Here is a 27,832-nt window from a genome sequence, read left to right as displayed (position 1 = left end):
GCTGCAGTTGCCTGGCCTGTGAAGCAACATGAGTCACAAGGGATCCCTCAGCGGCAACCCTGGCTCATTAAAGTAAGGATCTTCCTGCACCTCTCCTTCCTACTGTTCGGGGGATACTCCAAGAAGTCCCACTCATCCCCAAAGTCACCCCTCCTGGGCACCTCACAAGCTGGCACTGCCTCACACATCACCTGCCCTATGCAGTGGGGTTTGATAACGGTACATTAGGCGGAGAGAGCGGAGGGAGACCAAGAGCCTCTCCACCTACAGCCTCAGGCTGCAGCATCCCATGGCAACTTCCCAATGGAGCCAGAGCCACCAGCTCTGTCCCTCCTCCCTGCACCAGGTATGAGCACCTGAACCACTGCATGCCCTCAAGGGGACACAGTGACAGAGCACAGAGCAGCCCCTGGGCTCACTGCTCTGTGCAGGACAGAGGGACTACAGTGCCTCAGATCCCGTCTGGACCCTCCTCTGCCAGAGGAAACTCTGTTATCTCCTGGGTGCTCATTCCTACACATGACCCAGGCCCTACATGTGGTGCTTAGAGATGTGATGCCCAAAAACTCAACTGTTTACACCCAATTCCATCCTCCTACATTCTTACATGAGATATGTTCTATATCCAAGCACCTGCCTTCAAGGGGTACATCTCCAACATGTCCATTGAGAAGGGATCATCATCTTGGCTCTTGCACTGCCTCAGGTTCAGGTGGACTCAGGGATAACATGGAGGGGGTCTCCCAGTAACAACCCCACTTGTGGCACACTGGGAGCTGCTGTCCTTAACCCAGCCCCTCTGGAGTGCTGTCCTTCCAGGGGACACTGTGAAGGTAACTCTAGTGGGGACAGGGCAGGCTCCGTGTCCTGTTTCCAGCGCTGGGTTCAGTGACATGTGCCTGTGGTGTGGATAACAGGTAGGATTGCACAGGGAGCCGCTGGCATGGCCCACAAGGAAATGCTTTGCATGGAAGGGAAGGGCTGGTCCCTCTGGGCAGCTGCAGAGCTGCTGTGTGAAAACTGATGTTAAAAAATATTTGGGAGCTGATGGTTGATTTGCACCTTCTTTCTTTTCCAGCGGCAGCATGGGCAAAGCCGAGGGAGCCTCCAAGCTGAGTGCAAAGGACCTGTACGGTGAGTTGTGCCCACAAACATATCCAGAGTTTCCCATGGCAAGAGGCACCTCCAGAGAGCTGGATGTGGATGTTGGGGAGCTTTAGGCTGGAACTCAATCAAAGCCACGTGAATCCAGAGTTCCATACGCAAGAGGCTGGCCTGACCTGGCAGCAAAAACACACCTCACATCTGTGCTGACACCTCCCACTCTGGGGACAGTGGGGATTTTGCGGAACAGAATGTTGCTTCCCCTACCCAGATCCTCCCCAGGTCTGTTAGCAAGATCCCCTGATAAAGGGCCTCACAAAAGAAAGACTGTCCTCGTTAGGTTAATGATTATCCTCTTGTAACTACTCAGTGAACCATGAAAATTCCGTGCCCTTTGGCCCTTTGGAAGTGCAGGGAATGGGCAGGATGGGTGTTTGTGCACATAAGAGGCTTGTTTGGGTTGAACACATTTAGGTATCAATAACAGTTATTCCTGATCTCAGCAGATCCAAGTACCCCAGGTGAAAATGTGGCCTCTAGGGTGGCCAAAGCAAGCATAAACCATGTGAGAAATCACCTCCCTCTGTTATTTCCTGGGTGAAAAGTTGAGGGTTGTTTGGGGTAACACAAGCAGCTTTTGGGGAGTCCAAGCCTTCCAGCTCTCCCACCTGAGAGCTGTGGATTTACCTGGTTGATGTTTAATTGGGAAGGAACAGGCTGTGTGTGCTTCTCCTTGGAGATCTTCTATTTGATCAGAGATTGTCCTCGGCAGCTATGAAGGTGGTTTATTTGTCCCCGGGAAGTAACTCTGTTTGCCTGAGGGTTTTGGCTGGAGGTTTATGCATGTGGAGTGGCCTGGAGCAGTGTCCAGAGAGATCAACCTCATCTGGGGAGAAGTGGGATGGCAGGGGCTGCATTTAGTGCTAAACAAAGCCACTGTTAACATCAGTTAGCTTCCCAGAAATGAAACATGAGTATAATGGCAGAGCAGAAATTTGGGCTGTTTGTGGCCTAGATGCTGCAGAGTGGGCAGGTGCCAAGCAGGGGTTTGAACTGTGTCAGTCACTTCTGGAGATGGAATGACACATGATAAAGAAACAAGAGGATGAGGTGTGGAAATTTTGGGTGCACACAGGGCTGCTAGTGCAGACAAACTCCTCCTGCCTCTGAGGCTGTGCGTGTTCCTTTGGCTGAGCACTGACACTGCACATCCTGTCAGGAGCAGGAGGGCTGTTGTTGCCAGGTAAACAGCCCTACAGAGATGTGTGAAAATGAACCTGAGAGCTCACAACAGTATTAAAGCCAAGCAGATTTGCAAGTTGGCACCCATGGATGCAGGCAGCCCAGAGCTCCAGCCATCAGAGTTCCAGAGGGGGATCTAATGGCACAGGGAGCACCCCTCAAGCCACAAAAGCCAGGGCAGGGAGAGGCTGACAGACTGCCTTGGAAACAAACACAGCACTCAAATAAGCACTTTTCAACACAGAATTTCATCTCATACATTTTTTTTTGTATGAACACACCTCAAAAGCAAATTCACCAGGGCTGGGACTTCTCTGACCAAATTCCAGCAAACCTGAAATGAGGACTGTATGTCCCTGGGCCAAACCCTCAGGAGGAGCAGAGCAGCTGCCTGCTGTTTCCCTGCCACTGCTGAAATGCAGAATGAGATATGCAGGCATTCCCTGCACAAATCAGTGCCTCTTGGCCAGCCCAGCTCCTGGCATGAGCACATCCAGAGGGATTTTGCTTGGCAGCACTTGAAACCCACCCGCTAATTCAGCAAAGGACACTCAGCACGTGTAAACCAATATTTAAATGTCTTGGTCCCTTTCCCACTCGGATTCTTCCTCCCCCAGCATTAATATCTGCTGTGAATTGGCACATTTGGGGGTAGAGAGCAAGCAAAAACTAAAATTACAGGGAGAATATGTTTCACAATGAAACAAATCACACCAAGCTGAGCTGGCCTTGATTTTGTGATTACAACACTGTTGAGGGACATTTGGAGTTGACAAGACTTGTCATGTTTCCATTTTCCTCCAGCGCAATCAGACTGAACCCTCAGCCTGTGTACACTGCCAGACCTCCAAGAAGTGAGTGCAGTGATTCCCAAATTCCCAGCACATAGGCATCCACTCATTTAAAGCTCAGAGTTATGATGGCTCCAATGCACACAGGTGTCTAAATATTATTTCTAGGTGAGCAAGGCCTTGGAATTAGCTTTCTAAAGATGCTTCTTCTACAGTAATACTGGCCTAACATGACAGGGGTGCCAACCGTGGGTACACAAGTGCTACCTGAGGGCCAAGGTGTCCCCAGTATCAACAGGGACTTACTGGGAATATTAAACCCACATCAGGGGTAGTGTGAGGGTCCTTACAGGACACAGCCTCTCACACAGATGTTGATTGGTAGGGAAGGCTCTGGTGCCACACTTGGCCTGCTGAAATTGCTTTGATCACCACATATATTGCCTATCATCATGTATTCTTCACTGTGGTGAGCACAGAGGGATGCAGAGAGATGACCAAAGGGAATTCTACAACGAAACAGGCTTAAAGCCCCAAGATACCCTCCCCTGGCTCTGTCCCCACCACAGTTTGATATGCTTTCCAGCTGCTCTGCCATCCTCAGTGGAGTCTTCTGGCTCTCATGGGAGCAGGACACTCATCCTTTCCTCCCCCCTTAGTAAAACAGCACCACATTCATTCAGCTCCACATTCTGGAGGGGTCTGTGGCTGCAGGGAGCAATCCTGCCTCAGCTGGCAGCAGGGAATGGCTGGCCCCTCTCAGGTTGCCACCTCGCTCCCCACACAGCCACCAGCTGAATAAATGTTAATGCACACCATAAATAAATTAGGCTGCTTCTCTGCTTACGGGCGTCTGTTCTGAGCCCAGATGAAAGGCTGTGGGGGGGAAACCAGGCTCCAGCAGAACCCATGGGAAGGACTGGCAGGAAGAATTTCTGCACAGCACTTCCCACAGCAGGAAAGCTGCTGCCACTCCCTTCTGAGGTGACTCCAGGTGGACTTCTGTAGGTGTTCCCCTCAGCTGCTTCCAGGGCTGTCAAACAGCACTGTTTGGCTGTCTCTCCTGATGGACTAGGCAGTGTAGCAGGAGAAGCTGAGGGTAGTTTGATGATTGCAGTGATTTCTCGTAGGGCTGTGGGGAAGAACAGCTCATTTCTGTTTGGCTGCTGTCTGTCCCTGCGGTGCTCAGCCTCCTTCCAGCCCCCCACACCAAGCCTGCGAGACCCAGCCAGTCAGTTCCAGTCTGCCTACCCATACTTGATGCACTAATTTCTGGGAAAGAGCCAGACTTGCTAGGGCACAGGGCTGGAAAAGGGGTTTTGGAGCAATGAGTTCGGCTGGAGAAGCGCAGTGCTGGCACTGATCATTTGACACTGCACACCTGTAACCCAAGCCAGGCTGCGGCGCTGTAACAGGACACGAGGCACAAGCACAAAGAGAAGAGCCACTTCCTGCCCAGAGTGGCCCTGGACAGGGATCATTTCCCTGGGGAGCCATGGGCAGAGAGGCTCCATTGGTGCCAGCATCACCCCTGAGCCACAGGCAGCTGCTTGGTGCTGGCCAGGCAGAACAAATCAATGGAGAAGGAGTAAACTGTGTTTAATTGTCATGAACCATCTCCTGGGGGTCTCCACAGACCTCTCTTGTATCCCAACAGGGCCTCCAGCCCCATGCACATGGAGAGGTCTCTGAGATGAGACCCTCCAGCCCTGAGCACAGTGCCCAGACTAATTCCCTGCTGCTGGCTCTCCCACACCTTGCCCAAACCATGAGCTTGTTCACAGTTCCAGCTGGAGACCATATGGCTGTCATATCAGGAGCAAGGAGGGGACCGTTCCTTCCCCACAACCTTTAGGAGAGGATTTGTGCAGGATTTAACACACACTGGTATTGTCTGCAAGAGACAACCCTGGCAGGAGCAGTGGCTAAACCCAAGCCTGCTCAGCTACACTGCTGGGTCAAGAGGACCATGTCCATGCCTATATCCACAGGGATCTGGGCAACATCTGAACAGTGCCACTCACTGTCATGTCTCTAAAGGTTTCATCATACTGGTGAAAAAGCCTGAGGTTCAGCAGAGATCCTTCTTGCCCAGGCCATTAATTCCTCATGTCCTCTGCTGCCAGCCCTGAATAACTCCCTTGTCCTTCCCCACTGCTCCCTAGGTGCCATTCCAGCTCCCTTCTTCATACCCCCTTTCCTACCTGAGATTCCAGCTTCAGATTACCCTGCTCCCCTTTGACACTGCCTGTGTGGGTGACCCTTTAATTCAATGCCTTGGACACTGGAAACAGGGCTAGAAGAAAAACTGGAAGCCAACAATCCTGTTGGTTCCTGTAGATCAAGTCCCAGTGGTGGGTGAGACAGGGAACACATTGGCTCAGTTCAGCCCTGACTGGAACTACTGGGAGGAGCAGACACTGCTCCAGGTGCTGCTGGCTGGGAGTTTGGGATGGCAGTTAGTGACAGGGAGGCTGTGGAGAGGGGTCTCCCACCTCTGATGCTGCTCAGCATCTCCAGTGACCTTTTTTCTTTGTCACCTTGAAACTGCTGAGCACAGGTTCTCTCCTTGCATGGAGTAACTGCATAGAGCTCACTTTTTCTAAATGAAAATGGGATTTTGGATATGCCCAAGTAGCTCGGGAACTAAAGTTCTGGTAGTTAATACAAATAACAACAACAAAAAAATGAAGGAACTTTTCATTATGATTTTTTTTCAAGACTCAAAGTGAATTAATTAAATCAGGATTCCCCCAATCTTACTATGTTCTGACATTCAAAAGATGTCATTACCAGCTACAGAAAGTTGAGAAAACACCACTTTGGGTTTTTTGGTGAAAAATAATATGGCAGGTTTCTTCCAGGCCTGGTTGTAAAGGCAAAAGGGAATATCTCTCCCAGTGAAGTATAGCTCCTCAATGCCCTGATTCTCCTGCTCCAAGCAGCCCGGTGGACACCGTGCCGCCAGACACACTGAGCACAAACACACACTGTTCCTCCATGTACTCAGTCCTTGCACAGCCCAGGAGCTGCGCCAGGTTTTTATTTGCTTTCCTAGAGTGGGCTGTGTCTTCAGCTAATAAACCAGGAATGTGAGCACTTGGGGCTGAACTGTGGCAAATATGAAGCGTGCCGAGCAGGAATTCAGCAGTGTGAAAGCCGGAGCCGCTGCTCCCTGCTGCCACAGCCCATTCACACCTCAATGAGAGCTGTTCATTCACTCCCAGAGCTTCCAGATTCATCTGCGCACACCAGCCATGAGTGAGAGCTGACCAGGCAGACATTCCCAGTGCCACAGGCACCAGTACAAACCAGCTCCAGCAGTACCACGGATCTAACAGCAAACACAGGGAGCTCGATGCTCCCTAAACTGCAGAGATATCCCAAAATGGAGCTCTCTCTGTGCTGGCCATAGAGAACAGGAGAGGAGCAAGGCAGGACCTGCAGATTCTCCTGCTGGGAGCTCAGGTACAGCAGGTCAGCACAAGGCCCAAAACCAGATCCTTGACTAACCTTGGGTAACCTGGAGCATGCCATCCTCCTAGCTGGCAAGGAAGCAGGAACCTGGCAGATGCTGGGATCCTGGAATGGAGGTTATTCCATACTGCTGCTCTGAAAGCCAGCCTGGCAGGTTTCTGTGGCTGCCATGAGCACACAGAGCATTAGCTGCCCCATTTCCCTTCAGCAGGCTGGTCCTGACCTGTCGTTTGGCACAGAGCAGCTCACGCTGTGCTGGCAGGTTCCTATAAACGGCATGTGCACTGCTAGATAATGTATAGATAATGTAAAGATTATATAAGGAACTGGCAAGCTCCAGAGGTAATCACCAGGACTTCCCTTAGGCTGCTGTACTGGATGTGGAGGCCAGGGAGGTTGGCAGTGTGATTGAGGGAATGGAGGAGAGGTCCTTGGTATAGCACTGGCAAGGAAAACAAATCCAATACCTCTCATTCCTCACAGACTGCTCTGTACTTGTCCATACATCTCTCCCTGTCTTTTGCTGTGCCTTCTGCCCAGCAACAGCTGTAAACAAATGTGGGGAGGGACAGGGAGGATGAGGTAGGATCCTGTGTGGTAAAACTAATTAATCAGAGAAGGATGTGCCTGGAGGGGAGGCAGGGGCCACTGGCAGGTTGCACTGGGGGTGCTGTGCCCCTCTGACTTGACAGAGGCTGTGCATGGAGAAAGACAAGCCTGCTCCTGCCCTCCTTGGCACTGCTTAGCACTCCCAGAGACCTTAACCAATTATCCCAGCTGTAGGCTGGTCCCACAGACAGTTTATCCCACTAGCTGATCTCCTGTGCTCACTGAATGGAGAGTTTGCAGCCACGTCCCTGCTAAATAAAGTTTTGCATGGAAATGGGGAGGGAACTTGGCACTAAAGATGTGCTTTGGCTTCCTGGACCAAGCTGATAACCCCAGACCTCCAGGATGTGTATCGATCATTTACTACATTCTTTCATCCTTTCCACTCCTTAACATAAAGCAGAACTCTTTCCCTGCCAGCCAAGATTTTAATATTATTACTGGGATTTCAGCCCAGCCCTGTTTTGAACCCTCAGGTACCACCTTGTACCCCTGCAGTGGTCTCAGCTCTTCCCATTTCCTCACTGGTGCTAGTGGGAAATGCCATTCCCACAGCACTGTTTATCTGTAAGATATCAGTGGTAGATAACATTCATTGCAATTTTCCCCACTCCTCTGGGTCTGAGGCAAGATTAAAGCTACCTGGTTAGGAGCGAACTGAAGTGAGTTCTGTTAAAGAACCATTTATGGGGTTTTTTCCTCTCAAATGATTATCTTAGGGATCACTGGGCCAGGCCCTTAAAGGCAAGAGATGAGACAATTTACCAGAGGGTGTGCATGTCCCATGTGTTATCTGTGCTCAAGGCATTCAAAGATTTCTGGATTCCCCATCCCATACATACAGCAAGTGTCTGGGATCAGCACAACTGCTCCTCAGGCTGCAGGGGATCCCACCAGCACCTGCCAGGATACCCATGCTATGAGTTGGGTTTTTTCCTTGCCGGACACAAAAAGGACAGGACAAAGCTGTACTGTTCTGCCATCTCTTTGGCTCTCTTGGCAGACAAAAGGGAAGAAGGACAGTGGTGGTCACTGTGGGCTCATGCCAGCTTTCACCTGTGGATGTTTGCTGTACCAGTGCCACAGCCCTGGAGCTCTCCCTGCCCTTCCCTGTGTTATATCCACTGCCACAAACTCTGAAGGTCATAGCGGGAGATAAACACAGGTGCAGATGGGTGTCTGAGCTAATTTGGGGAAATCACCACTATATTCCTACAATGCTCATTTATCACATGGGGATTATGTAAATTCTCCACGTCCTGGGGCCAGGTTAGGGGTTGGATGACACCTGAAGGTGCCGAGGTCCTGTTGCAGGACGCTGTAGAAATGCCAAGTGTCCCGGTGTGAGGTGTCAGGTGAAGTGGGAGGAAATGAAGGAAATGAGCTGCTGCTGCTGCTAACAGGCCAGCATACACTCATACAAAATTCAGAAGGTCAAGGACAAGGCTGTGCAGAAGGGCAGGGTGGAGCCACACAGGACAGCTGACCTGCCTTCTGGGGTATGGCTGGCAAGGGAGTTCACCTGGGCAAGGGAAAGGATCCCTCCTGCTCAAGGAGTCAAACAGCCACAGATTTTGTTATAGGCATCATTCACAGAATGCCAGAATGGTTTGGGCTGGAAGGGACCTTAAAGCCCCTCTCATTCCATCCTCTGCCATGGGCAGGGACATCTTCCACTGTCCCAGGTCGCTCCAAGCTTGGTCCAACCTGGCCTTGGACACTTCCAGGGATGGAACAGCCACAGCTTCTTTGGGTGATTTGTGCCAGGGCCTCAGCACCCTCACAGGGAAGAACTTCTTCCTAAAAGAAGTTTTGGGATCAGCTATGATCCTTGAGCTTGATCAGCCCGACCAGAGCCAGATTTAATCAAAGACAAATAATGATGCATCTTGGAAAGTCCTGCAATGTTTCCCCACATTGTTTTGAGTAAATAAACCAAAAGACACTCGTTTTCTTTAAAGCACCCACGCTCCTTGGATAGATGTGGCCCGAGCCTGACTCTTTCATGATCTGTGACCTGGATCTTTAATTCTTCCTGTGTTTAAATCAAAACTAAGCACAAGGAAAGAAGGCGATTTCGGTGTTTTGGCACCCTGCTGTCCTCAGAAAATCTGGCTGGTTCCAGACCTTGTGGTCTTATTTGTGGATGCCAGCAGGAAACACAAAAATAAAAGTTTCCATGGGTGTGGGGGCCAGGTAGAAGCCAAGGAGACAGAAGGGATTTCAGGAGAACATGCAGAAACACCCCATTTCTTGCCCTGGGCAGCTTCTGGGACATCACTTGAATGACATCGGGAGACAAACAGAGGCACTTTGTTCTAGTTCTGTGACTCCTGGAGGTAATGCAGAAATTCCCCCAGGGAAAAATCAACAGAGGGAGGGGAAACATCTGCATTTCTCCCTGTGCCAGGGCTTGCTGCTGTCTGAACAAGGCTGCAAAGGGCTAAAGGGGCCTTTGCTCTCTTGCACTCACTGAGTGCAGGTGATGGGAAGTTGGGCTAAGCAGAGTTCTGAGGTTTTGGCCCGTCCCCAAAATTTCCAAGGGCTTCTCTGAACGTTTTCTCAGCAGTGCATACTGAGATCTCCCCTGACTGCGACACGTGCAGCTTCTTTGAGCTTGGAGGAAGGGGAAAAGGCATTGGAAGGAGTATCAGAGAGTCTGAGGGCAACCAGCTGCTGCCCTGACCACTGCTACAGCTCCATGGGCTGTTTTCCTACCAGGAACCTCCCGCTGGAAACTTCATCCCCCTGGTATTCCTTCCCTCCCTCAGGGACTACCAGTTCCCAACACAGCTCCGCACCCTTCCTCTCAGGGCTGGAGACATGTTCCTGTCCGAATGTAAACTCCCTTTGTTTCCAGACCACCCACTTCAGCCCTTTCCACTCCCATTGGAAAAGGAGGGGATGGGATGTCTTAAAACCCAAATCTGTCTCCATCCCACACGAATGCGGTGTTCTCATTTCCATCAGTGTCATCTATTTACATGAGAAATGCTCAGGGAGGAAATTGAGGTTACTGAGAGGAAAAAAGTGCCTCACATCAGCCCCAAATCCCTGTGGGATGCGCTGCCTGTGCCCTACCCCAGACCTTGCCCCACATTTCAAGTAGGACAGACTGCAATTAAAGACCCCAGGAACCAGAAAGTGCCACTGAGCATTTGCTGCCAGCTTGAGGTGGGAAGAGGCTGCACTGCAATGTTAATTTGTTTATTCAAGGTCACTCTGGAATGGCTGAGCAGGGAGCTGGGCTGGGTGTCTGAGGTCTTTCCCCTGAGCCATCCTCATTCCACCTCTGAGCTGGTGCTAGTGGTGTATGAGACACGGGCTCAGAGCCTTGCAGTCTCCATTAATGCCTCTACCAATATTCCCACCGATAAATCAATAAACCACTTCTACTGGGGAGCAGCCACCACTCCAGGGCTGTCAGCAATCAGGCACAGAGCCAAAAACACTGTTGTGTTTTCAGCCACAGGTGCGGAGCTACAAGGTGTGAACTACTCGTGCGTCCTGCCAAGCTGATGGCACAGTCTAAAGAGTGTTAGGATAAGTGTAAAAAAAAAGCTTTAGAAATCAGCTTGAATTAGCTTCTACCCACCCTCGCCAGACTCCAAAGAAGAGCAGCGGCATCTTTTCATGATCCTTATCACTGGGATATCTCTGGGTGCTCAGTATGCTCCTCAAGCCGTGGGCAGGACTGTGCTCAGCCCATTGCACCAAGAGGAGCTCGATTTAAAAGCTCTTGGCTGGCCAAGGAGAAAGGTGAAATCCTCAAGGCAAAACCCAAGGAAAGGCAATGCTTGCTCTGGAGAGACACCTGCTGGCCCGCGGAGCCCGAGCTGGAAGCTCAGGGACTGTGAGAAAAACTCAGAGTTGTAATTCTCAGATGCAATGAAAAACAACCAATGCTTCTTTTCTTGTTTTTTACAGAACAAAGGAAAAAATACTCCAATTCCAACGTCATTATGCATGAGACTTCCCAGTACCATGTCCAGGTGAGCACACACACATGCAAAAGAGTACTAAGGGGCTGAGAGAGCAAGGTCAGTGATAGGTGCCCCTAGTGCAGTGTGTTCCCTCTGTCCTGGACCTTTAGGAGGCCAAGGAGGAGTTGGGAACCTCCTTACTACTAAAGTCTCAAGTCACTGAGTAAAGGAGAATTGGGGGGGATATTTAAATAAACAAAGGAATTCTGTACAAGGAAAGAGGTAATGGAGAAGGTTTTGTCTTCTCCCTCCTCTGTGTCTGAAGGAGAGTAGGAAATGTTGTCCCTCCTGTCACCCTGTGCTTCAAACCCTTCCGATCAGCACAGGTTAAAAACAGAGTTCCCATGGTGATTATTGGAACTCAGCTTTCCAAAAGCAGAGACCACATGGACTATCAGCTTTCAGCTCTCCCCAGCTACTGTGTCCTTTCACATTACACAAACCCCTTCCCACAAGATAAGCAATAAGCCAAATCCATCTCCCACTGTCACAGACACCCACCCCAAGAAGAGTAGCCAGCCTGGCCATCCCAAGCTCGGTGACTCCTGCAACACAACTTGGTGGTGCAGGACTCTGTGGAGGAGGTGGGACTATTCACCCCTGAAAACCGAGCAAGGCGAGACAGGACAATGCTTCCCGAGGTTCATATTTAGGAGATGGGGCTCTTTAAAAGCCTTCATTTAGACTTGTAAAGTGCCTGTTTGGAAAGAGGTCCTGGTTTCCATCGGAGAAACCAACTCAGTGGCTCAGAAGTCACTCATGGATGCAGAGAAGGGACTTTAAACAGTGACATGTAAATGAATTCTTCATTAATTATGCCATAAGCCACCTATTGTGAGTCTCTCCCCTGAACTTTGACCAAGGCAAACAGGATTGTGGTGGCAGGCAGTGAAGTAGAATGTAGTTTCTTCACAGTAGGCATTTTACACCCTTTGAAGTAATGTGATCAAAGTTTAATGGTGGATGGAGTCACTGCCCATTCTAGTAAAAGCTGTTGTATTTGAATGTCCATATGGATGAAAAGGGGTTTTAAGGGATAAAACAAAGACAACACCAAGCTTCCCCCTCTCAATCTACCCCTATCTACAGAAAATGGAAAGTAGAAAAAATATTCTAATGTTTGAGTCAGACAAATAGCTTCCCCTACGTGAAAACTAACTGAACAGTAAACAACAAAGGAATTTATGAAGCTTGTAAAGGTAATGGATAAAATAATAGAGATAAAAATGCCTGTCATCTTGAGTAAACACATTCTCCTCACTGCTCTGAAAGAAGAGGGCTTGTCACCTCTGCACAGGCAAACCTGACTTGGCAAATACTTTCCCATGCACTGTTTTACAATTACAGTAACATGCACTCAGCATGTTTTTCATTTGTGATTGCATTGCTAATCTCAGCTTTCGGCTCACACACCTGCTAGGAGTTCTGTTTAGACAGTGCCTCACCCCATACCTTTGCTTGATGAACACAGGAATGGGCCTTGCATTGTCCTCTTCTCTGCTCCTTCCACCAGTCTTTGGGAACAGGAAATGGGTCACCACAAACCCCATATACCCCTAATGCCCAAGAGCATGTTTAGAGACCTTCTGCCAGTCAGGTTTACCAGTGCTTTAAATCCAAGCCTTTCCCTGCATCCACCTTGTGTGGAGCCAACTGCAACACCAGTTCTTGCCTGTGCTTCCTCACAACCATCCAAGGCTCTGTGCTCTGAGTGCACACATCCCTTTTGGGTCCATCTGGTTTGCATCAGACCCCAACAGCTTCTCCAAGGTTCCAGTCCCGCAGCAGGACATGCTGGAGCAGCACCACCTTTTGCTGCCTTTTAATCTGCTTCCCACTTTGCATTTACCTGGGCTTTTACAGGGAGAAAGGAATTCTTTCCCAACAACTCTCTCATCCTGGCTCCATGGCCCACTGACGCACATGTCAACTGTGGGCACAACTCTCTGGGTTACTGAATCAGCTCATGGGTACATCAGCACCAGAAAGAAGCTACTTGATCCCTAAAAAGGTTATGTCTGATCTCTGGGAGAAGGCAGGAAGATACAGGATAAAAGGGAGAAAAGCCAAGCAAAACTCATGCTGTTACTACAGATTTCCCATCAATGTAGAACTTGCTTTAAAACACCCCCTTCAAAGCTCCTGTTTGAAACCACACTACAGGATGTGTGCATCAAAAAGAAGCAGGGATTTCACTGCTGCCCTCCCCACAAACTCTGAATGCCCAGCAGGACCATTTTTGGGGTGGCTATGCTGCTATCCCTGCCCCCCCAGGGCAGCTCTACCTGCAGCACCTGGGTGTCCCTGCTCCAGGGGTTAATCTGCTCCTGGCTCTCCAGCTTAGCCACTGCTGCTGAAGTGCCTGTTCTGTACCCTACTGAGCAAGGAAACCAGGATGAGAGTGTCATGCTGGTGGATGGGCCTTTGACATTCCAGGGACAAGAGAAAAAGCTGGGATCTGGCCCAATAAGCCTCCAAGGGTTGCAGGCCCTTGGACTGCACAACTGCCTTGGTCAGGCCTTTAATTTACCCATCTAAAAACCTCCTGCTTTTCTCTGCTGGAGAAAGTTGGTAATGATAGTGAAAAGCTTCAGCTGATTTTTGACAGTCAGGCACATTCCCCTTCCCTTCTCACCAAGAACACAGCTGGGCAACAAAAGAACAAGGTGAAACAGAACCATTTCCTTTTCCTTCCTGAATTTTTTTTTCCTTCCCTGCTATCACCTGAACACGTGGCTTGGCTATGCTGTCACTGCCCCAGGGGCAACCACTGGGCAAACAGCTTGGCTGCTCTCAGTCCCAGCCTCTCCTGCCCTGCAGTCCCCTCTGCTGGCAGACACAACCGCTTCTTCCATCCACAGGGAGCAGCACTTACTCACCTGGAACTTTGGAGTGGCCCTTTACTCACTCTGCTGGTGGGCACACAGCATTTGGATGTGACACACCTCTCCTTTCCACAGCTGCCTCCCTGCCCACCATTCCCTTCCAATGGAGCCCCAGGAGCAGACCAAAGCTGAAAGTGTTGCCCTGTTACACAAACTCTACATACAGGTGCCAAGTACAAGGCTTGGATCACCACACATTTCAGGGTGCAGTTGGAGCAGGGGTGGGAAAGCAGCTTGGATGGTTATGCTGTAGCTGAGCTCCTGGCCAAGTGCACACAGGGGCAGTGAAGGAGGGGAGGACAGCACAGAAGCCAGGCTGATGGGAGAAGAGCATGCACTGGGTTTACAGAGCAGGTGAAGGGAGGTAGGAAAACCAGGATAACCCAGCACAGGGAAGGACAGAGGCAAACAGCAAAAAATTCTTTCCTACAGTCAGCAACATCCATTTTCACTACTGTGAGGACTGATTTGGGTATTTTTTGGGAGAAGGTAACCCCAACACTAAGTGGGGCTTTAAAGGGCTGGTGTAGAGTGAGCTGCCAGGTTTGGAGCTCCTGCAGGCTTTGCAGCATAGAAGCTCTCCAGAGTAGCTGTTCCCAGAGCGTGGGACCCCGTATATTGCAAGGATTCCATTTGGCACAGAGGACCAACACTTGCCCATGGCTTGTGTGAGCTCTTTGCCTGGCACAAATGCCACACAAGCAGGTTTGCTACACAAGACAAGCAAAACACAAATGCTTTTATAGCTTGGCAAGCAAAGCATTAGTTTGACTGCCATAGTTCTACTTCCAAGCCAGGTTCAGAGGGACCTGGGGAGTAACTCGTGTGTGTGAAGCATTTGCCCCACTGGACAGAGATCACAGCTGCTGGAATTGATGAGAGTAATATGCAAGTGGTGAAACTGGTTATGAAAAACCATTATGAAACCCAAATCTTTCGACCAGGCTGGTACCAACAACCCAAACTGTTTTATGCAGCAATATTTTCATGCTTGAGCTCTGAGAAACTACAAACAGCAATTGAAGCCTCTATAAATGCTTTCATCACCAATTTACACACCCCAACAAACATTTTCCACCTGTTTTTATCTCCTTTCTCTCCCCAACTTCAGCACTTAGCCACCTTCATCATGGACAAGAGCGAGTCCATCACGACAGTGGATGACGCGATCCGGAAACTCATCCTGCTCAACTCCAAAGAGAAGATCTGGACACAGGAGATGCTGCTGCAAGTGAATGACAAATCCATCCGGCTGCTGGACTGTGAGACACAGGTACCTGGAGCCATGGGGGATTGACCCCAGACTGAAGTGTGGGGTGCAATGAGTGCCCCTTCCATTCTGCCTGGGAGGGGGCAAGTTCTAAGGAACACAAACAAGGGTTAATCGCTACCAAAATCCTCTCCTGGATTAGAGTCAGATTAGAGTCAGAGTCAGTCAGGGGGAACAGGATGGTTTTAGCAATGACAAACTAAGGAAGATCAGCCCAGGGATCCCAGGAGTTCCTCCGCAGGAGCATTCCTTCTCAGTTTAATAGCTCCCCATTGCCTGACCCCTTCCCCCTTCTCTTGCAGGAGGAGCTGGAGGACTTCCCCCTGCCGACAGTGCAGCACTGCCAGACAGTGCTCAATCAGATGCGCTATTCCTCCATCCTCCTGCTCGTGTGCCAGGATTCTGAGCAGCACAAACCTGACATCCACTTCTTCAACTGTGACGAGGTGGAGGTGAGCAGAGCCCTCCTGCTTGGTGTGAAACAGAACAAAACACACTTCCTGCTGTCTGCCCTTTCCCCGTTCCTCCAATCCTTCCTAAAGCCAAGCCCTTAAAAACATCTCTGTTTTATCCTTGAGGCGGAGATGGTTCATGAGGACATAGAAAGTGCCCTGGCAGACCACAAGCACGGGAAGAAGATACGGCCACAGACACTCAAGTAAGTGCTGCGGGATACAGCTGGGAACAACAACAATGAATGCCTGTTTCCAGCGGTTTAGTCACACTCCAGTCTCTTGGAAACGGGATCTGCAGCCACTGATGAGGTTATTCTGTGTCATTTTCCTTGCAGGGCAAACCAAGAAAAGATCAAGCAGAGACAATCCATCCTCCCCCCACCTCAAGGACCAGCTCCCATCCCGATCCAGCACGACATACGAGGCTCAGCGATGAACAGGAACAGGGTGGCACCTCCTTCCCAGCATGATCCAGGTACTGGGAGCACTCAAGTAGTCTCTCTTGGGGATGGGAGACTAATTAACCCAGACAGCCAACCTTCCTGATGCGGTCTGTAGTGAAAATAAGTCATGTACCCACTGGGCATCTTCTGCTCAACAAAGAAAAGCTCCCAGAAACTCCTTGTAACAACATCCTTATTTGGGGGATACAGAAATGCCAAAAAAGCAAAAGCTCCTCAAGTGCTGGTGATCTTAAAATGTACAGACAAGACATTTAGTCAGAAAGACAAATACTGGCTCTCCTGACTTCACAGAAGCCAAGATTTCACCCTTGAAAGTTTTCATTAATTCTTGTAAAGTCAGGTGTGGAAATGCAGAACTCACCCTTCTTATGTGCTCATTTAAAGACTGATTCCAAAACCATCCTGACTTCAGCCCTTTTGAGTTGAAAAAATTAGGTATTTTCCTTTGGAGAAAGAAGTAACATAATTAAATTCCCAGGAACAGAAACAAGCTCTTTCTCTGACAAAAGATCAAAGTGATGAACAAACTGTAAGCATTTTTTTACCCCTGGCTATCATACCACCTTCATTTCAAGGGAAACACATAATAGGGTACTATAACACATCCAAAACACTCTTTTGCTGGCTTCTGAAGCCAAACAACTGCTCTGGCTGCTGAATGGTGAAATTATTTCAGGCCCAATTCTTCATTATAAAAGGAATATCTCTACTTCTGAGCTGGACCATGAATAAACATCTCTATTCTGATGAAAAGCAGCCTCTCTTACCTCTGCCCTTCCAAGGGTGCTCACATCAGCAGAGCTGGGAATTCCTCCAGGCAGGATTTCTGTCTCTGAGTGCACAGAGCCTGGCAGGAGAGCAGATGACCAGAGAAAGCCTTGAGTGATGCCTGTTTGCTGAGATCCCTTCTCCATGAAACACCTTCCCGCTTTTCCTACAAAACCTGTCCTGATGGGGCAACTCATCCCCACACTTACAGATGGTCTGGACTTGTCACAGTCCTTTGCCAAAACTGCCTCCCCACTTCTCCCACTTGGCAGATCCTGCTGTGCTGGCCCTTTCCAAGCCCCTTCCCTGAGCTGACACCATTTGCTTTGCACGAGGGGCCACCCCACTGATTGTTCCCGCTGGAATATTCCCTACATTGGACATGTGGCTTCTGGAAGCTGGGAGGTGCCTCAGGGTTGGGTTTTTTGCAGGATGATTGGGACTGAGCACCTATTACAAACATTATTCCTGAGGTGCCCTCACCACCCAGAACAAACACCCAGGCTGGGAGCTACCATCCTGTGGATCCCTGCCTTTCATGGAGTCTATTTCCAACCTCTGATAGTAAATATATTTTTCTCTCCCTTGTTTGCAGACTACGATCGACGAAGCTCTGGCTCTCACGACCATGAGGAATCCCGCGCCATGTTAGCACAGAAGATTGAAAAGGAAACGGTGAGTGACAGGGACACTGCACAGTCCATAGGCAGGAGCAGAGGCGGGAGCAAGGGGCCCCTCCATGAGCAGACATTTAATGCATCATCTGGACATTTTTCCAATTGACACCTGCTGTGCATAAAGATAAGGTGGCCAAAAGCAAGTCCCCATCACTGCATCAGTGACAATGTCCTGTGACCTGAGGCAGCTCTGCTGATTCCAGCTCTGCTCCTCCCCATCCCATTTGGGTTATTTCCCAGCCGTCCATTAGCAGGGGTCACTTGTCACATCACTTGTCACATTGGTAAGGACAGCACACAGCCAGGCTCAGCAGCTCTGTGCTTGCAAAGGGATGAATTGGGCTGCATTTTATGCCTGGATTGCCCACTTGAGTGCATTCTCCCAGGTAATGCAGCAGACCCTGGGATTCAGGCTCTCAGCCGCGCACAACCCAGGCTCACTTTCATGTTGGTCCCTTGGGTTTCTGTCCTCACAGCAAATCCTGAACTGCACCCTGGATGACATCGAAGTGTTTGTCGCCCGGCTCCAGAAGGCTGCAGAGGCATTCCGACAGCTCAACCAAAGGAAGAAAGGGAAGAAGAACAAGAAGAAAGGACCAGCAGGTGCAGTGCAGCAGCTGCAGCAAACAGGAAGCACAGGGGGGTCATGGCTGAAGGCAGGGTGGGCACCTCAGCTCTCAGCCCAGCAGGACCAGATCGTTGCTGTGGCACAGCCACGGATCCAGGCACAGCAGCTTGGGAGGTGCTGCTGTCCATGGGCAGCTCTGGCAGAGGTCACAGAGCCTCTGGCACACAGAGGGAGTTTGCCTTTCCCTGAACCCCTGATTTTTAGTAGTTGTGGTCTCAACACCCACTTCTGCTGTGCCTTCTGCATGGCAGGCAGATGGAACCTTCCCAAAGGTGATGCTCTCACTAACGTGTCCTTCTCTGCCCCTTCTCCTGGCAGAGGGAATGCTGACCCTCCGAGCAAGACCCCCGAGCGAGGCCGAGTTCATTGACTGCTTCCAGAAAACCAAACTGGCTTTTAACCTCTTGGTAAGACCAGGAGGAGTTTCCATCCCATGAAGGGACAGGGCATTTCCCCAGTGTTTAGAGTGAAACTGGAACAGAACAGAAAATACTGACAAGGGATAACAGTGTGAATTCCAGGTTCTTCAGAACTCAGGACAAACATTGTGTCAGGCTTGTGCAAGCCTGGGACAAGCTGTTAAACCAAAACTAGAAGCATTCAAGTCCAGGATGTGACAGAGCAGCCAGAGGGTTGCAATGCCTGGGCCTTTTCAGATCCAGGCCTGGAAAGTCTCTGCTTGACAGTAACTGAAGTCCTTCATTGCCCCGATATTCCTGGCCCCTCTCTTTCTCCCCTGCCAGACCCTCTGTACCGTGGAGAAGATGAAAAGCAAGAACATGAAGATGTTCCCAGTGCTCTGCTCAGTGAAACACAAGAGACCAGGAGGCTAACAGGGCAGCAGGAATTCTGTCAGTTGTGACCAAACTTGTCCAGCAAACACATCCTCCAAGCTCTTTCTTGGGCAGTCATTAATAAGGAAACCCCAGAGATGGTAAACAACCTTAGTGCAGGACACCAAGCTCCAGCCTTTTCTTTGAGAAGCAAATATGGATAATTTGTGCCTGCTCAGGATCAGAAGGAGCAGCTTATCTCCTGGCAAGAGCCCAAGGTTGAACCTGGAGCAGAGCTGGGACTGTGGTGGAGCCCTGCCACATTCCTCACCACATGACTGCTGAGTTCCAGGGGAGTGCCTGTTCACTGGGTCATCCTGCTGGCAGCACTCCACATTAATGTTTAATCTCCAGCATTTCAAATGCTTTGCATTTTTACAAAAAAATGCAAAGTGGGGACATTGTCTCCCGTGGCAGCAGTGGCAGGAGCCTAGGACAGGAGAAGGAGCTTGAATGGAGGCACAAACTGGAGAGGTTTCTCACCGCAGCTCTGATGCTACCAACACGCAGTTCTTACAGTAAATAAATCCCAAGTTTTTGCTGCTCCATTCTGCCACAGTTCACCTCAAATACCACTGGATTTGGGGCCTTTCAGTGGCCAGGGCAGCTCAGGGTGCCACAGCCAAGACCTTGGTGGAGACTTTTCCCTTGTCAGCAATAGCCAAGGGACCCTCAAAACACCTATCCTGTTGTTTTCATTCATGGAACTAGTGGGATCTCAACCCTGCAATAGGCAGAAGCAACCATAACCCTGGCCTTTTCTCATTAGAAATTTCAAAATAAGCCAAGGTTTTGTATGTCCGTTCATTGCCTTCCACGGCACTGATTTAACAGAGAGGGTATTCCACCCCTCCAGAAATTCACTGGGAATTAGAAATGGATACAAAATAAAAATAAATTATTCCATCTCCCATCCCTTACTCTTCTCATCAGCCAGCAACACTCCCCCCATGTGACAGAAAAAAAGAAGGTACACTCAGATTAGGATTAAACTGTATTTCTCTTTCCAGGCCAAACTGAGGAAGCACATCCAGAACCCCAGCGCTTCAGAGTTGGTGCATTTCCTATTTGGGCCACTGGAACTGGTAAATCTTATTCCCAGGTCTCCTCTCCTGGGAACTCCCCTTTTATTTCTACTTCACACTTACAAGCAGACAGATTGTGCAGAAGGGTTAGAAAACCGCTCACACCTGGCCACAGCTTTCTCAGGAACTTCCAGATGTGACGCTTGTTGTTTCTGGCCTCTGATCCAGTTTGCAGCTTGCAATCAAACATGGCTCAGTATTAGCACTGAAAATGCTTGGAAGCAGAAATCCCAACTTGGAAAAGGAGCCAGAAAGGACACAGGAATAGCAAGATACATTCCATTTTTTGAAGTGTCAGCTTGTGACACTTAATTTGTCTGTAGCAACAGTTCATTTGTAGGTCAGTTTTGCTTTGACTCCAATGCAAAAAAATCTCGTGTTCCCCTGAACTGTCCAGTCTCCTTCAAAGACTTAGGTTGATGTTTCTTGAGGTGACTGAGCTGATCCAAGGATCGGCTTTGTCTTTGATTCCTGTTCTTCTGTGTGTCAGACATTTTGACAGTTTCTTGCAAGTTATCTCCTCTTTGTGTGGTTTGTGTGTGACCCAGATCATCAATAGCTGTGGTGGCCCCGAGCTGGCCCGGTCTGTCCTCAGCCCACTGCTTTCCAAAGATGCCACCGATTTCCTGAGAGGACACCTGACACCCAAAGAAATAAACCTCTGGGAATCTCTGGGGGAGACATGGACCAGATCCAGGTGAGGACACAGCTGCCATCTCCCCAGGCCCCCCAGGGAAGGGATGCCCTGATGCTCCTGCTTCTCCTTGGAGGGGATGCTCTCAGAGACACATTCCTTGTGAATGTCACCTCATATTCCCACTCTGTGTCCTAGAGCTGAGTGGCCCCGAGACGCGAACATCCCCACCTACATCCCCAAATTCCGCAACGGCTGGGAACCACCCACAGAAATCTTCCGCGGAGCTCCCTGGGAAATTGACATTGGACACTTGCAAGAGGAGGTTAGTCCTGTGTCCCTAGGGATCCTCTCTTCCCTCTCCCTCACCCTTTTCCAGAGAGATGGAGCTGCAGGGAGTGTGGTGCTGTGCAACAAGTAGTTGGCTCAAAACTTAATTTGGTCTGGTTGCTCCAGTTAAATACTGCAAGGAAATGAGGCTGGGAAGGGCAGCAATAATCAGCCTCTCCTGATTCAAGGCAGCAGGACCCTACAATGTCACTGAGCTCCAGAGACACAGGCTTCCCTGAAGAACATCTTGACCAAAAGCTGCTGGGCCATGACTCATTTCCTATTATCCCTCTCCTTTTCTCTGATCACCTTTCCCCTTTCCTGGTAACACTGACCCCATGTCTGCCTTTCCAGCTCTCCTCAGCCAATGGATATCCTTACCGGAACTCCTCAATCAAGCGTGGCCAGACAGCTGAGCAGACACAGGCTGGGGATGCCTTCAAACAGAATGTCACTCCACATGGAAATAGGTAATGGATCTGCACCCCTAGAGCTTCAGCTCCTACCTTGGAACCTCATAAACACACACGGACACACACAGTGACACTGGGAAGCCTGAGCATCCTGGAGACAACTCCTTGCCACTATTAATAGCCACCAGGAGCAGATAAAGATCAGCTGAGGGATTATTCCTGGGAGCACTGTCTGCTGTTTAACTCCCAGCAGCTCTGCAAGGAAAGGAATCCCAGGTGTTTTCCACCACAGGAGGCAAAAATATCGGCTGACTTCATCAGCCCATCCATAGGTCTTGTTTCCCAACATGAGCCCACCAAAGTGACCCTTAAAGATCAGGTGCCAAAGATGCTGCACGGCGCTTTGGCTCTCCGTATGTGCAGAGATGTTGGAATCATGGAATTACAGAATGGATTGGGTGGGATGGGACCTTAAAGATGACCCAGTTCCACCCCCCTGCCATGGCCAGCGACACCTTCTGCTATCCCAGCTTGCTCCAGGCTCTGTCTAACCTGGCCCTGAACACTTCCTGGGATGGGGCAGCCACAGCTTCTCTGGGCAAACTGTGCCAGGGCCTCCCCAGCCTCACAGGGAAGAATTTCTTCCCAATATCCCATCTAAACCCACCCTCTGGCAGTAAGAAGCCATTCCCCCTTGTCCTGTCACTCCAGGCTCTTCTCCAAAGTCCTTCTCCAGCTCTCTTGGAGCCCCTTTAGGCACTGGAAAGGGCTCTAGGGGCTCCCTGGGGTATTCTCTTCTCCAGGTTGAACATTCCCAGCTCTTCAGCCTATCTGTGTAATGCTCCAGCCCTTGGAGCATTTCCTGGCCCTTCCTGGCCTCCTCTGGACACCCTTGGGGATCTCTCCATTCACGCCAAAGCCACCACAGGTTGTGCAGACAGAAGCTGCCTACAGAAGGAATCTGCCCTAAGGGAAGGGCACGCACAAACCTTGTCCTGTTGGAAATTCAGTGCCAGGGAAGAGCATTCCGAGCTCCCAGTGCTGCTGGAAAACATTTCAGCTGGGGAAGGAGCTTTGCTTCACTGGAGAGAGCAGCTCCCCCTTGCTTTAGACACAACCAAAGGCAAACCACTGAAGAGAGGCTGAATAAAACAATATATTCCAGTCCTGCCCACCTCTCCCCCAGGGAACTGACAGGGTACAGGGCTCAGACAACTCTTAATGAGAGAGAATTCTAGAAAATGGGGAAAAAACCCTCCCCTTTCTTCAGAAGTCTGGAGTTCACTTCAAACTCAGAACCAACCAGGCCACCCTTTTGCCTCAGGTTTTTTCCCAAGGGAAAGATGGCTCTTCCACCTTTTAAAGCCTCAATGTGCATTTTCCATCACCGGTTACTCCATGGAACAAAACCTTCATCAAAGTGCTTTAGTTCAGAGTTGAGGCTCCATCTGCTTCCTTGTTTACATGAACTCACACCATGGAAATTGTCACATCTCCAAACTGTTCCCAAATTCCACATGAATCCACTGCTGTGATTTGACACATCACTTTCAGGGATTTTAGTCAAGTTTTCAGCTGACCATCCACTTTTCTGTAGCCAGCTCTAGTCTGGGAAAAAAATCCTCAAGCCAGACTGTTTTTACAGTTTTCTGTTCTAATCTAAAGGTTTTACAAGCTTTACTCTAAGAGTTCAAACCCAAAGCAAAACACCTTAAGCTCAATTATATCAGCAAAATAACTTATTTTTCTCATTCAACGTATCACTGGTCCTGGTAGGAATGGGGAAATGATGCAATGGGAAAGAATCAGGATCGTTTCTCTTCTTCAATTCTGGTTTTCTTGGCCTTGTAATTGGATGGGCCTCCACTAAAAGTCCAGTTTTTCCTCCTGCAGGAATTTCGAAGCCCAGGGAGCACCCAGGAGATTTGCCAAAATCCGCTACGATTTCACCGCACGAAATGCCAATGAGCTCTCGGTGCTGAAGGATGAAATCCTGGAGGTACGTGACCATTCCTGGGAAAAGGTGTGTCCCCTCCCCTTCCCAAGGGCAGGAGAGAGCTCAGGATACCAGCAAGCACCAACTCCATTTCCCTGGTGGTGTCTGAGCAGTGACACGGAGCTTTGCTCAAATCCAGAGCTGGAACTGTGCTGTGCTGTGACACTTCCTCAGCTCAGACACATCGGTCCCACCTTAACCACGGTGAGGAGGGAGGACAACAACTCCCTGTCCTGCCCTGCTCATCCCCTGCGGGGTCTGTGTTCCTTATTACCACTGCCCCATCCACAAGGAATTGTTTTCTCTGAAAAACCTTTTTCGTAACCTTTCTCTTCCTGCAGCTGGAGAATGTGGAGCATGACTTGGGCTAACACCTGTAACCAGGGGAAAAGGTTTCTGTGCAAAATGTAGCTTTTTACTTATTTATTTATGTATCTATTTTAACACAAAAAACCAACGGAACTCAGTCATTGGAAAAAAGATCTGGGCCATTATGTAGCAACTCTGAGTTCTTCAGCACCCAGACGTGCTCTCCTGTTCATCCTTATGATAAATTCTGATGCCTTCCAGGAAAAGTTTCAATCCTGGATTGCATTTGAGAGCAGCAGATCTAATCAAAGCTCCTGGCCTCAGTGATGTCCTTCTGGGTGGTCCATCCCCACTATATCCTGGTTGTGTCTGCCTGAAATGCCATGTTCCCACTAGCAGATTTATTTTTGTCCCTCTCTCAGGTGTTGGAAGATAATAAGCAATGGTGGAAGTTACTCAACCGGAGTGGGCAGGCCGGTTATGTTCCATACAATATCCTGGATGTGGTGAAACTGGAAGAGCTCGAACAGGTCTGTAGTCAGGTGGTACCTGACTGGTACCAGCTGCAGGGCACAATCTGCCTCTGGGAATAATCTTGTCATTAGACCTCCCTGGATTTCTTAGGATACTATGCAGGATGAACCCTCAGAAGTAGACAAAGTCAGGAGATTCCTGAATCTCCTATGATAAATTTGCATTTTGCCACGATCACCTTCCCAAATAAGGCCCATCCTTCCCATTTGTGCAGCAGCCTCCTTTTTCCATATTTTTCTACATCAAGATTTTTGTTGGGGGTTAAATTAAATTAACACCTCCCTCACCCAGTTCAGTTCAGCAGCAGGAACATATCACTTGAGTGGAGGCAGATAGAAATGCCACCTAAGTGAGAATTAAGTGAATACTGCAACTCGCACTACAGAAATGTGGAGTTGGAGTGTTCTAAACACCCTAGGGAAGCATGGAATTGCTTCCTTATTTTGGTATTGAAGAGTTTGGATGAAGCCTAAGGGGACCCAGCAGGCTTTTGGATAAATCCTTGCTAGTTTAATTGAAATGTCAAAAAGCTTTCCAGTCTGCTCCAGGCCCTTGGCAGTGGTCACACTTCACATCCCAGCTATGGAGCAGTGAGGCTTTGCCTTCCAATGGGATTGAACATGTTTGGCATCTTTAGGAATTCCCTTGTGCAAACTTCAGACTTTGCTTTGGGTTCTTCCTTCCCAGAAATTGACTTCTTCCATGCAGTTCCACGTGAGGTCTCACCAGCCCCACATCAGCACAGGGACAACACAGCAGTTTGTCACTCCCTGGGTGCAAGGTGAAAAGTTTAAAAAATGAAAAACGGCCGAAAAAAGTTATTGTTATTTTTTTTTCCTTTCCAATCAGTCTAACCAGAGGTACAAAGGAGACCTGAGCCCCAGGGGCTATGGCCCATCCAGTCCAACTCACAAGATGCCTGCCAGCTATGCTGGGGATAAGTGGGGCAGTGAGATGTTGTCACGCAACTCTACACCGGATGCCAAAGAACGTACGTGTGTGTCCAACTCAGTGTCCCACGCTGGGATCCCCTGGTTTGGGAGCTCTGAGGACCAGACCTACCCAAAGGGCTCCCCTGCACCTTTCAGTGTTCAGAAATAGAACAGCACTGACTCTGGAGGCTATTCTAGGTAGGACAAGAGCCAAGAGAGCAGCCCTGGAGCCTGTAGCACCTCCTGGGCTCTGGGGCACCCTGGGACAAGCAGAGCAGTAAGTGATCACCCCATTCCTCCTTCCTCCAGCTTAGCCTTCCGCCTCCTCCTCCTAAGGAGAGAGTTTCCCTTCTCTTCCAAAACATTTAAGTGTGTCTAAGAAACAGCTCAGGTCAATCCCTTTCTCTCTCTTCCTTTTGTTCATATCCTGCCACATATGGCGCCTGCCTGGCTGGTTCCTTCATGTGGTTCCACAGAATTCCCAGCCAAAAGGGAGAAGCACATCCCTCCCTCACCCTGCACATGTTGCAGGGGTCACAGAGCAGGAGAGAGACCAGGGGCCCTGCTCACCTCACCCCTTAGCCCACTCTGTCCACTTCTGGGAGCAGGAGCCCTTTTGGGACAATGGAAACCCCACAATAGAAGGGCATGAATCTGTTCATAACACCGAGTTATTCTCCACAGTCCCAGGAGCTTCATGGGGAGAGTGACACTGGATGAAGTGTCACTGCAGTTTTCATAGAATCACAGGGTGGCCTGGGCTGGAAGGGACCTTCAAACTCATCTCATCATGGGTGTGTGACTCACTCCCAGTTTGTGCTTTCTGCCACTTCTGTTCCACTGCAGAGCAAAACCTGGAGCTCTGGGATCAGCAAATTACTGATAGCAGACAGGACTGAAAAGGTCTCAGTCACAAATCTCCAACTGTAGATTCTCACAGATCTGTCCTTCCACACCAGGCAACAGCGAAGGGGTGATGGGAGGAAAATAAATGGCAACACAGGGGCACACAAAAATGGGAACCACTTTTCTGGGCTGAATTTAAATAAAAATGCTGAGCCACATCCCCGTTTTCCTTACAATTTCTCCACAAACACATTTAATGTGATTTTTGACTGAAGACTTAATTCCCTGTTTCTACAGAACTTATTCACCAAATGGATGAGCTGAACGATGAGCTGCTAAAGAAGATCACAAACAATAAAATTCAGCCTCCCCAAAGGAATTTCAAAGTGGAAAAGCCTCAGCAAGTTTTTGTGCCCCTCACCTTTGAATCCAGCACTGAAGAAGTCAAAGCCTGGCTGGAGGCCAAGTCATTCAGCAAAGAGTAAGATTTGCTCTGTTTGGAATTCTTGTCTTTCCCTGGAGAAGGAGCAGGGGAGGCCACTGGCACCATCTCACCTGGGACAAGTCACTGGGATTTACTTACAGAGCCTATGCTGCAAATCAGATTTCAACCCTATCCAACCCAGGCTCTATAACCAGGATGTTCAGAGCCCAAACTCACTCTCTTTCTCTCCTATAAACATTTTCTTGGAGAAAAATAATTAAGGGACTAAACCCACGGCCTGAAATGCCACTGGAATCACAGCCCCACGGCCCCGTGATCTACTCCCAGTGCAGCTCCCAGCCCCCATCGCCCACTCCTCACCTCTGGCACAAAGCCATGTGCAGCACAAGCATCATCTCCCCACTTTGTGTCTCCCCAGGACCGTGGAACACCTGGGCATCCTCACTGGAGCTCAGCTCTTCTCCCTCAACAGAGAGGAGCTGAAGAGGGTGTGTGGTGATGAGGGAAACAGAGTGTACAGCAAGATCACGGTGGAGAAAAGCCAGCTGGAGGTAAGTGTTTTTCTGGATAATTCCTGCTGGAACAGGGGGCTGCACCAGCACTGTCAGACAGCTCTTAAGATATACAATTGAAAAAAAATAAAGAAAAATGAAATGCAACCAAAACCCAACTAGCAATAAAACACCTAAAAAATCTGAAGTGTCTTTTAAGCAAAAAGGCCCCAAATCTATAAGATCCCCCTGTTTCCACTAATTAATCTGCTTTTTATTGATATCACCTATCTCTTCATTAAATACTGTAATTTAACTACAGCTTGAAGTTCAAATTCAAACTTCCTCTTTTGTTTCCATTCCAGAAAAACAGAGGAGAGTCAGAGCTCCAAGAAATCATGAAGCGCCGCCAGGAAAGGATTGATTCTGCTAATTAAAGTCTCTCTGCTTTATTTCAGCTCTTAGCCCTAAGTAGTGCAGAAAAAAAAGGGAATGAAAGCAATGATTCCCGGCCCAGGCTGGAGGCAGCAGAGCTCCCCTTGGGCTCCAGCTGCCATCAGAATGACAATTCCTGAACACTCTTGGGAAGGGTTGACAATAAGACCACGTCCCACTGGGAAAGGTGTTTTAA

The 27,832-nt window shown here is 49.4% G+C and overlaps 1 protein-coding gene across 2 annotated transcripts in view; it reads left to right on the top strand.

Moving 5' to 3' along the window:
• The window catches only part of EPS8L2 (EPS8 like 2), a 46,598-nt gene extending 18,766 nt beyond the window's left edge, over positions 1–27,832 (top strand). For both annotated transcript variants that reach the window (XM_033063867.2, XM_033063866.2), the window contains 20 exons: positions 8–72; positions 1,079–1,134; positions 11,151–11,215; positions 15,203–15,364; positions 15,664–15,813; positions 15,940–16,019; positions 16,152–16,291; positions 17,644–17,723; positions 18,202–18,328; positions 18,672–18,760; positions 20,197–20,271; positions 20,820–20,968; positions 21,104–21,230; positions 21,590–21,705; positions 23,542–23,647; positions 24,376–24,483; positions 25,337–25,478; positions 26,563–26,746; positions 27,129–27,261; positions 27,567–27,832. In XM_033063867.2, coding sequence (XP_032919758.1) covers positions 29–72; positions 1,079–1,134; positions 11,151–11,215; positions 15,203–15,364; positions 15,664–15,813; positions 15,940–16,019; positions 16,152–16,291; positions 17,644–17,723; positions 18,202–18,328; positions 18,672–18,760; positions 20,197–20,271; positions 20,820–20,968; positions 21,104–21,230; positions 21,590–21,705; positions 23,542–23,647; positions 24,376–24,483; positions 25,337–25,478; positions 26,563–26,746; positions 27,129–27,261; positions 27,567–27,638 — 2,205 coding nt within the window. In that variant the 5' untranslated portion in view covers positions 8–28 and the 3' untranslated portion in view covers positions 27,639–27,832. The remainder of the gene's footprint in view (positions 1–7; positions 73–1,078; positions 1,135–11,150; positions 11,216–15,202; positions 15,365–15,663; positions 15,814–15,939; positions 16,020–16,151; positions 16,292–17,643; positions 17,724–18,201; positions 18,329–18,671; positions 18,761–20,196; positions 20,272–20,819; positions 20,969–21,103; positions 21,231–21,589; positions 21,706–23,541; positions 23,648–24,375; positions 24,484–25,336; positions 25,479–26,562; positions 26,747–27,128; positions 27,262–27,566) is intronic.

This window comes from Catharus ustulatus, chromosome 6, assembly GCF_009819885.2.
Source record: "Catharus ustulatus isolate bCatUst1 chromosome 6, bCatUst1.pri.v2, whole genome shotgun sequence".
Lineage (NCBI taxonomy): Eukaryota > Metazoa > Chordata > Aves > Passeriformes > Turdidae > Catharus > Catharus ustulatus.
Note: the sequence above shows the minus strand (reverse complement) of the source record. Positions and strands in the feature narration are given on the sequence as shown.